Source organism: Protopterus annectens, chromosome 11.part0, assembly GCF_019279795.1.
Source record: "Protopterus annectens isolate FY-2018-M chromosome 11.part0, PAN1.0, whole genome shotgun sequence".
NCBI lineage: Eukaryota > Metazoa > Chordata > Ceratodontiformes > Protopteridae > Protopterus > Protopterus annectens.
In genome coordinates this window covers 227,269,701-227,280,934 of record NC_056745.1, presented here as the reverse complement: position 1 = coordinate 227,280,934, position 11,234 = coordinate 227,269,701, and the positions used below count along the sequence as shown (strand labels likewise).

The 11,234-nt window shown below is 38.5% G+C and overlaps 1 protein-coding gene across 1 annotated transcript in view; it reads right to left on the bottom strand.

Annotated features, from left to right (window-relative positions):
• Window positions 1-896: 896 nt before the first annotated feature.
• SOCS2 (suppressor of cytokine signaling 2) overlaps window positions 897-11,234 on the bottom strand; it is a 392,915-nt gene continuing 382,577 nt past the window's right edge. The window contains exon 3 of the mRNA XM_044087648.1: window positions 897-4,169. Within this exon, the coding sequence (XP_043943583.1) occupies window positions 3,709-4,169 (461 nt within the window). The 3' untranslated portion in view covers window positions 897-3,708. The remainder of the gene's footprint in view (window positions 4,170-11,234) is intronic.

Sequence of the window (11,234 nt, the reverse complement as noted above, 5' to 3'; positions counted from 1 at the left end):
TCTAGGCTGGATACATAGCACACATCATAAAATGGTCAACAGAACAACATATATTTTTAACAGTCTGGAAAATGAAAAAAAAACAAAATTAAAGGTGATGTATGTATCAGCAAAAAGGATAAACTATGATGAATGAAAAAAGTGCTGTTAATGACACAAATGCAGTTTTTAACCATTCCATTTATAACTGGAGCATAAACAGCATCTGTCCATCTCATTTTTTCACTGTGCAAGTACTTACCTGGGAAATTAAAGTCACTCTCAGTGAAACATTCTGTGGATTAAGGATGTCTACTGGAAACTGTAAATTGACTATTTGAGATTAAAATCGCTGAACTCCTACAAAAGCTGACTTAGTAACATGAATTTTTCAAAAAGTTGGTAATGACTTTTTTTTATTTTTTAACTTTTGTCAAATGCAAAATCCAGTGACCAGTTGTACTGTAAGCCTTCCTTGTATGAAAGTTTGTATGAAAGTGTACTTTTTAAAGTACGTTTAATTGATTGCAAACTGCACTGATATTTTACAGAAATGAACGGATTAGGTTTCTAGAGGGTCATCCATTTCACATTTTAAAATGAGTGCAATTATTTTATACCTAATTGCTCTGTTTTGTCATGCAACACGATCTTGGCTAACTTACAGTGTTATTACAGTTAGCCATTCTGATTATGTTCTTAGAAGCAAAATTAAGAACTTAATTTTTAAGTAATAATAGTGAATCTATGTGTGCACGTACATATGTACATGCGAACTGCTAAGTAAAAAAGTGAAGGAAAAAATAACACAATGTAGATTTTTCTGTAATACACAAACAGTTTTGGTAGTTTTCCATTTTAATATCCATTCAGTTTGTTAAGAAGAAATTCACAATTCCTGTTTAGAGACGTACATAAAAATCTGATATTCCACTTTCATGGCCTTTTTATTTTTAATACTGCAGTTAACAGTACAGTCTGCAAGTTAGAAAAATACAGTAATATCTTTATAAATTCCTTAATAAATTCAAGTTAATATAACACTTGTCCTCTTGTCCTTCAGCTACCAGATGTATTTTTTTCATTTAGAGACTTCTACCTTTGTGCTATATACAGTGTTATACAATATACCCTTACATTTTTGACAGCTGTGCAATAACCATCTGCCTTAAGTTTGTTTTAAATTGTGGTTGTTTAAATACAAGCTTATGGATATAATGTGTAATCACTAGCTATACATTTATGTCAAGAACATAATCATTTGACTATGACATTCCAGGTTTTTAGCAAAAATAAATTTGGTATAATGAACACTAACTTATGATTTAAGCAATGGATTGGAGGTTCATTACAAAACAGATGCCATTTAACTATCAAAACATTTGGTTTCATTAAATGGTTTCCAGTATTATAGAATATACTACCTTAAAATACAGTTTCTTAGGAAAGTTTGATAAAATGGAATTATTCATTTCAGCAATGTTGTTGCAAAATATAACACCAAGAATCTAATGACTACTCGTATCCAAATAGTGTTTTCTTTGTTGAACTGAATATATATGGGGCTGTGGCCTACACTTACCTTTTCCTACGTACATGGGTACCATATGGACTTTAAAAAACAGCAAGCTCTCCACAATCAATAAAAAAGTGAACACTATTACCATTAGCTAGGATGGGGTGAGATGGGATCAGATACAAAAGAAAACTGTGTGTAACCCGAGTATAAGTAAGGAACTGATAAAAGAGCAGATACTGGGTATCACTCGACCGCCATTGAGTCTAACCTTTACTAGCACATATACACAGGTTCTTAATCATAGAAGGCTTGTGGGTTATGCGCAACACTGAAGCTGCTTCTCAACAACTGTTATAAGCATCCCCACAAAAACAGGGCAGTTCTTATATTAATGTCACATGCAGGCAGGTAGCAGGTACTGAAACATTAATACAATGATCACAATCTAGAAAAGAAATACTGGATCGGCTGCCATTTGATTTAAGGAGTAACAGTGTTACAGTTATGTCCAGTCTGGTTAGGGATTAGACAAATAACAATGACCATCTCATGTTTCACATGAAAATCAAACCACACGTGAAAATTAGCTGCCACTACTGCTTTTATGTGATCAGTAAAATACATGGCAGCTGTCAGTAGACAAAAACCTATTCAATACAGTATAACAAAGACTTTTAGCTGCTTCAGTTTTGAAAGATTATACAGGAAATAATGTTATAATACAATGTTAACATATTAAAGCAAAAGAAAAAAATTCCAAGGAACAAACAGTACAGTCTGGATCTCTATCCAAGAGCAGGCCTGCTCCTACAAACCATGTGCAAGTGGTTAAAGTGACAACTTTGATAAATTATTCTAACCACTTTATACTCCAGCTTGTCTACAAGGGGAAGCAATAGCACCCAACAGAAAATAAATTGTTTAACTCAGCTGAATAACTTATAGAAAGCAGAAGGGAAAAAATGATGCATATCTCAAAAATATTACTTACAATTCTTCTCTGAAAAAAAAAGTTTGAATATTTTAGCTTTTTCTCCAATAAACTTGAATATGAGCAGCAGTGTGACCTCAGATTTTACAAGACTTTTTTCATTTCCAAAACATATGCCATACTGGTGTTCGGAGTGAGCATTTTGTTTTGAAATGTTTGGCCATTGAAGATGCACTCAGATTTTCAGGCATACCAGGCAAAAAAACGTAAGCAACACAACATACTGCAGCGTTCAGTAACATCATAATTTTCAAAAGCGTCAGGGAACGTCAAAACAAGTCTAAGAATTTTGAATTTTAAGTTTGACTTATGCCTGCTTTCTTTTTTTAGAAATGAAAATGTGTTTGTGAAACTGAAATATTCCTGCTGCAGAAACACACCATTTTGATATAGGATTATTACTTTAAAGCTGTGAATATTTGGGTAAACTAGACAAATTCACCCACTTTACCTTAGTCAGAGCTGTGGGAGATCCATGTCCTATCCTAATATTAAGTAGGCTGAGCATAAGACTCATTCATGGACATGGCAGCAGTCCGTGATGAATTCTATGCACACAGACACAGGCAACTCAAAGGACTGGCAATTTACCCAATGGCATCATTTTGGGATGTTGGTAGAAACCAGTGCATCCAACATAAATCAACAGACACACAAAGAAACATGCAAATTCTGAACAGAAAGCAGTCCAGTTAGAACTGAACTGGGGAACCAACAGTTATAGCAGCCTGTGCCACTGTGCATGTAAATCAGTTCTAAAGGGCAAATAAGATGTCTTACTGGGCACTTCTTAATAATACCATTTTGCAAAATCCATATTTGCACTTAATATTGTGTGGCTGGATTCTTGTGGATGTTTTTTATTTGTAAAAACAAAGAAGAGAACTTTTAAAACAAAGTGCAAGCTGAGCTCACTCCCCCTACATAAGACACCAACACACTACCAGTCAATATAAACACTGTACAAATGTTTATGTCATGTCCATAAAATGCTTATTATCACATAAAATGTATACATCTTTGATAATTTTCAGTGTGTGAGGCAGAGATGCTTTTATTTCTCTGTTTTCTGCCTAATAATGCTTACTTTACTTCTTTGAAGTCCAATGCCACATCATAAGGCAGTTATAGCACCAGCATGTTAATATATATATATATATATATATATATATATATATATATATATATATATATATATATATATATAGTTACATTTATATTATATATGATGTGAATATTCTTTTAAGAAATCTTTAAGTCTTTTTGGCAATGGCAATTCGTCAACATTCCTTGCAGATTTGTTTATGGCGATTCTGGAGAGATGTTGCAGAGATGGAACTTCCGTATACAATGGACTGGACAGATAAAGTTGTACTGTTCCATTGGGCCGTGCTAATGCTTCTGAGCCTTGGGAACTCCTGGATAACACAACATAATATTCCACAAGGCAGACCACGCTGTTGAACTGCTTAAGTTTGGGTTTCACTAATACAAGAGAGTCCAACCTGAATTTGCCTTCTCTGTATTCTATTCGCAGGTTTGTTGGTCCCACTGGTGTTTTGACAGAGATTGTGAGAAGAAAGTCTCTGTGTGAGCTGTCTCTTACTAAAAATGTCCCGTCAGAAGCATCTTGTAATTTGTCTTTGGCTTCGCTGGCTGTCAAAGGTCCCCAGTACCACCCTGTCATTATAAAAAAAAATAGTAATAATAATTAGTAACAAACTTATTGCAATTTCTGTTTTATGAACTGTTATGAAGACAAATATATACACAATAAAACTATAAAAGAAACAAAATATATGTGGCCACAATTACTTTGTGGTTTTGGTCCCAAACTTCTTACTTGACCATTAGACCCCTCGCCAAAAAAAAAAGCCACACTATTGACTTGTGTACTTTTACTCCCCTTAGAATGAGAAACCCCCCCCCCCCCAGTCTCTTTATGGCAACAATCAAGAGTGTTGCTGCCATCTGCAACAGGGTTGGAGATTTTTTTTAAGCTTTAATTTCCTGCATATACCCGTTACCACTCCCTGGGGAACAGAACAATTTAGCATACACTGGGACTGTTACTAACTTTCACAAGTGATGTAGGCACGTAGACAGCCCTGCTTTACAGATCAAATATCTCATAGGATTTGCAAGTGTTTGCGTTAGAAATGTGCACGGAGTAAACATTCCAAGGCACAATTTCCACTCGACCCCAGCCCCCTCAGGACAGACAACTGGGGCTGCCCACCCTATCAGGTTCTCCAGCGCTGTGACCACTAATCAAACCCTAATTATATAGACTTCACAGATCTCTCCCTCTACACTAGAACCAACATGGTGACATAATTGTTTTGATTAAAACAGTAGCACATACTAAGCTTATACATTATTGTTGTTTGATGTGCCTATCTTCAAATTAAAACTATTTTGTTTTTCAACTTGTCAGCATTTCTCTCTCATTCAGGAACCTCAACAGCTGCTGTCTTAATACAACTCTCTCTAGTCACATGGAGTAGGGAACACTAAAAATGTAAAACTTTTGAGAAGTCATATTAAATACTAACGTATTACTTAAAAGTATAAACTATGCTTACCTCTACATTTACTGCTATTTTAACACTGTTAAACTAATGGAACCACTGTAAGTAAAAAAAATTACCAGCATCATTTACTACAATCAAAATGCTTTGAAACAGTAAGATGCCAGACTTGATTATTCAGTTAATAACTAGAAAAATGCAATACTACAAAACAGAAAAAAAATGTTCAGCATAAAGGCAACGGAAGGCTACACTTGCTGAGAAGAGAAAACAGAGGAAAGACTTTAACACTACCAATCAAAATGATTATCTGTTTGAAAATCTGCTCAAGAAGTAAGGCATGTGGGGGCAGGTGGTAGCAAGTTTACTATACACCCCCAACTGTCTTACTGTGCTTTTAAAATGTGCACCTGTATTTTTAATTATGCTACAATTCACATTAATTAGTTTAGGCAACAGAATTGTTTATTTAATATTACAACTTGGGAGCTGTAATGAAGTATTGGGCCTCCCTTTGTCAAGACTCAAATTTAATCAAAACCTAATTATAATGCACACACATTTTCAAAACAAAACACTGCATAACACTCATAAAACATTATTTTTGCAGGAAGAGTGCCTGCATGCCGCTGTTGTTGCAACACCCCTAATCTCTAAACGTATTATCTCACAGATCACACAAACTCAAAGGAAAGGGTAAAGAGAAAACAAACTAACCTTTCCTTTTAGTACAAGTCACCTAACATCAGAGATAAAGCAACGTCTCCCACACTGACGCAACCGCGCTGTAACACTCCTTGCAGATAAAAGACTACAAAGTATTGACAAAACATTATGCAAGAAATTACAGGGTGCAGAACTTACAGCAGTGTTAAACAGATGTGAATAAAGAAATAGCTAGAAAAGGAACATGTAGGAAGTTAACTGCACTTCAGGGAGGTAGAGGTGGCAAAAATTAAACTTTATACATTAAAACAGGGTGATGTAGTCAACAGCCTACAAAAAATAGGCTAACCTATAACATTTTGTTGTATTGCACTAAACTCACAAGAATGTGAATAAGAAATGCCGCAGGGAGTGACAGCAGTTGCCTGTATTGCGAGGCAGCAGTGTGCACATCGAATGGTGCAGAACAAACCAGGCACCTCAGTTCATTAGGAGAGGTGAAAAAAGAAGTATAGGACAGTAGGAAAAGGGGTATGCAGGCAGAGGAACACACAACAGGAAAACTGTAAGGTAAAGCAGGATAGAGGGAAGGTAAAATGTTTTTGGTAAGTGTAGGATCCATTTTATACACGAGTGAAGAACCCTATCCATGCTGCATCTGAGTAGTGTGTATAAGCAAAACATAGCTATTCATACACAAAGGCTGACTCAGGGCTCATTAGTAAAATAAGGCACAGACTAATACCTATTAACAATAGTTACAGGTGAACTGCCATTTTGGACATCAAAATATGCGCAAGGAAAAATAAGCAGCAAACATATTTGTTGACAGGGAAAATCCAACTGAGTTCAGTCCTTTTCAGTAGAGGCTCAGTGGGGGTGGGTGGGAGGATAGAGGTCTCCAAAAAAAACTTACAGCATACCCATAAGTCAGTTACATATCATTGCAAAATAATAATCTGTACAGTTACATGACAGATTCGACAGTATTCCTTAAGCATTCTGTTTCGTACAGTGATGATAAGTATTGCAATAACAGCAATAATCATAGAGTCTGGAAAAGCACAAGTAGAAAAGCTGGTTTTCAGCAGAGATGTTATAAAATGCAAATACAAAAATAATAGCTTAAACAGAAGAACAGAGCAAAAATTACTGCAGGTCCTTTTCTCCCCTAGAAAAAAAGTTGTGAAGTGCTGGCAGTATTATTACGAACCACAATTTTTAGACACTATTTGTGTGTTTGCTAACCTTTACTACACTAACAGTTCCATTTGTCTGTAAGGTGTTGTGTTATTTCAGCAGCTTGAACCACATCCTGTCAACACAGAAATCAAAGATCAACACACAAGTGATTGTCACTCTTGAATGCTGCCTGTAACTGAATTGTGTGGATAACATTATTGGGCAGGTGTACTTATAACAGGCACCTATGGCTGTGCTCTACTGCACTCACGCACCTGCTCACATACACACCTAGTAGGTGATACCAGCTCACGGACACAGGATGCTCCCCCACAATGCAGGTAGTTCCACCCTTTGTAACATGGATCTATGTTAGGATGTCTATCAAAAAATAATGTTCGATCCCACATTATTAAAATGGCACATCAAAATGCCACAATTCAAAACACTGCTAACACATGCTTTTGCGGGGGGGGGGGGGGCAGGTCCCCCTCCACCCCTTATATCCATTGTTACGTATGTATATCAAGCCCAAGATCACACTACAGTTGAGAATGGGCAAAACACCAATCTCAGTTGTACCATAATATTGCACAACCACCTACTTGCACTCTGTGTTATCCCGATGTTTGACATTGTGGCACTTTGATGTTATGCTGTTTTGATAATGTGGGATTAACAGTATGAATGTTGACATTTTGGCTAGATCCTTGTACTACTAGCATTTGTAATGTTGCACTAATGCATCTGTTCACATACCCACCTACTGGGGATATTAACCCACTGAAACAAGACAGCAGCCCTAGCCTTTGTAAAGCCAACATCTATTACCTATTGCAGTAATGCACCTGTATGCATACACATCTAGCACAGGATAGCAATGCATGGATCCTCCCCCCCCATCACCAGCCATGCGGCCCTAGGCAGTGTAAAGAACATATGAGGTCCCCCACAATGTATCCATCCCAGTATACAACAGCTCTGTGTGCTCACACGTCTTTCCAAACAATGATGTCTGGTCTCTTTAGGTGTACTAATGTCCTGTAAAGGTGATGGATGGCATAGGTTGAACAAGTTCACCCCTTCAGAAAGTGCTGCATTGCTACAGGTAGACAGAACACATGGCTGGTGGCTATTCGGAAGAGGTCACTCACCAGCCTCTACATGACCATGTGTGGGAAACTGTGGTGAGCAATGTTAATGCTGTGGGTGACAGGAAACATGCCAATCATCAATGCCAGAAATGTGTAAACAAGATACAAAGGGCCTCAAAGAAGGCCCACAACATAGCTATGGAACAGATGGTGATTGGGTGATCCTTTATTAAGCTCTAAATTTAGAAGAACAATCTTTTTTGGGATCCCTGCAATGCTGATGGCACAGGCATTATACCTGGTGGTGTCATCAGATGTTCAGGGGGTAGCCAGATGCCTTATGTCTCTCTTGGAGACTAGGTAGGTGCATAAGGTGCATATTCAGATCCAAAAGACATATTGCTACTGTAACTGAACCCTCACAGCACTGCATGCAGTAACCAAACTCCTTTGTCCTTCTAAGGTACAACGGGCATACAGACTGACATACCCACTGCCATGGGTAGGTTTTCATATGGGGGAAGGGGACTGCAGCTGTTGGTAGCATGTACACCATTGGGCATGGGATGTATGAGCTGAATATGACAAAAGTTAAGTCTCTATATCTATAGGAATCACCATTGTTACTGAGGGATGAAGCCACTCCCTTCCTATGGAACTGATGATCACGCCAATAGACACAAACCACAGATCCAAGTTATGAACTTTTTCACATGGAATCTGTCTGTCTTACCCATGAGTGGGCATAAACTCACTGACCAGGATAACAATGTTAGCTTTCCAACACACACCCCCAATGTGCACAATGTGACATACCAACTACCCACACTGGGGGCCTCTGCCTTCACCAATGTCATGGCCATTACTAGAAGTGGCCCAGGAGGGGTGAACAAAAATACTGCTTCTGATAGATACTGTAAGGTGGGTCAGTGGTAGGACATGGCAGTATCTACTGTCTGAGGTGACCCTTGACATGTGGACTATTTGGCCACAACCTAACAAATGTTCAGGGATAAAATCTGCACACTATCCTCTTTTACACACATGGAGATGGAGATGACTGGTGTTGTGTGTGGTCTGTGGGAGGCAGTGGTGGCCAAGAACAATGCTAGGATTGCCTTGTGCACTCTGGGGAAGACCACATTTCCACAATGGCCACCAAGTTGAGAATGTTATCTAGTGCCACTACTGGTGTCCAACAGTCAAATATGACACCTGGCCATGTGCATCTCTGTGGTGGATGCATAGGAGACCATCTCAAAATACACAGCCCACATCTGTTGCAGCTGAGTTACTCCCATTCCCATAGCAATGATGCAGAATTTCTTGGGCAGGTCTACTTCCTGTCTGGACATCAAACAGGTCCTACTACTGCCCTGTTGGACAACAAATATGGCAGTAGTATTCTGTCTTGTATAGCCTAAAAGGCACAAAGTCTATGTTGCAGGGTCTCAGAGTGCCTGCCCCACAGGCCCCCACTGCAAAAGTACCTGTAGCTAGTATGTAAAGTCATCATGGTATCCATAAGTATAAGTATAAGTCCACACTTTCCTCCATTTCCTGTCTGTGAACAATATACTTATAACAATAACACAGATATAATTTCAACATACAGCCTTTTGCAGACCTGTACATATGTCAGTTGGTGTGTGGTTATACTGTGTCTGAAACATTTTAGTGTGTGTATATGTGTGTGTGTGTGTGTGTGTGTGTGTGTGTGTGTGTGTGTGTGTGTGTGTGTGTGTGTGTGTGTGTGTGTATGTGCACATGTGTAGCCACATCCTGCATCCAGATCACCACATGTAGTAAATGAAATACACAAATACTGCTTTGCATATGTCACTGCTGCTGTCAACATTTTGTTTAGTGCACCAACATTTTACCATGTTATTCACCTTGATAGCCAGACAAGCACCTGTGCCAGTTAATGACTATGAATCGTGACTTGCAGTCTCCTATTTTCATTTCCATGTTATGCATTCATCAGACTGTAGAGTAGAAGTAATGCTACAAGTGATGATGATGACGATGACCAATTAAAGCCCAAAGGATTACCATCTGCTGATGTGCTTGCAGACTAAAATAAAGTCTGATGCTGTAAACAACTATATACTGCTGCAATTTGGAACATAAGAATTATGAATCAAGGCAACTTGATATGGTTAAGGATGAGACAGCAAGAATAAATTGTGATGTTTTGGGAATTCATATGCTAAAATGAACTTAAAAGGATTATTGTACATCACAAAAAAATGAAGAAGCATCAGGAGAAAAGGGGTAGCCTTCATAGTTATAAAAAGGGTGGCAGAATCCATGCTTGTTTACAACCCCCGAAAATGACAGAATGATCTCAGACTAGAAGTCAAACCATTCAACATTAGATTGATATAAGTTTATGCTCCAACTACAAATGTGTAAGAGGAGGAAGTCAACCAGTTTTACGAGAATCTGCAGCACATTCTGTAAATACTACCACAAAAAGATATTACATTTGTCACAGGATGACTGGAAATGCTTAAGTTGATAGCCAAAGAATTGTAACTGAAATAATGGGCAAGTTTAGTCCTGAAATACAAAATGATGCAAACTTGTAGAATTCTGTATTCAGTAGTCATACCATAGGTTCATAGGTAAGTACTAGGCTATCTGCCCGAGGGCATCTATAAGCCTAGCCAGAATGTGTTGGTTTTCGCCGCCCCCTTAGATTAGTTACCTGTGCCTTGGTCCAGCAGAGCCATTAGTTCCCTGTGCCTCTGTCCAGCAGAGCCACTGCAGTGATCCCCGGGGTAAATTTTCAGTTTCCCATCCACTCTTCAAGTTTTCTCTTGAAGAATGTTAGTGAGGGGCTCTGCCTAATGTAGACTGGAATCCTGTTCCAAAGCATGGGGAGTCTCTGGGACAGGAATCTATCCCTTCAGCACATCCTATTTATCGCTGTGGTGAGGTTTAGATACCTAGAGTGTGTGGCTCTTGGGGATTTTTTTTTTTTTTTAGGAGGAGCATGTCCATCAATTCTGGGTTGGACATGGGCCTTGTATGTCAGGCAGAGATCACCTCTGAGTAAGCGGTATGCAACCGAGTACAGCTGGAGCTTCTTCAGTCGGGCTGCATAAGGCATATGTTTGAGGCCAGTAATCTTCTTGGTGAGGTACTTCTGTGGTCTTTCCAGCTGTTGCAGGTGTCTTGTAAGGTACATCCCAAATGGGGCTTTGTACTCTATGATGGGTCTGATGAGTGATGAGTAGAGGGGCACAATAACCTCTTTTGTTCTA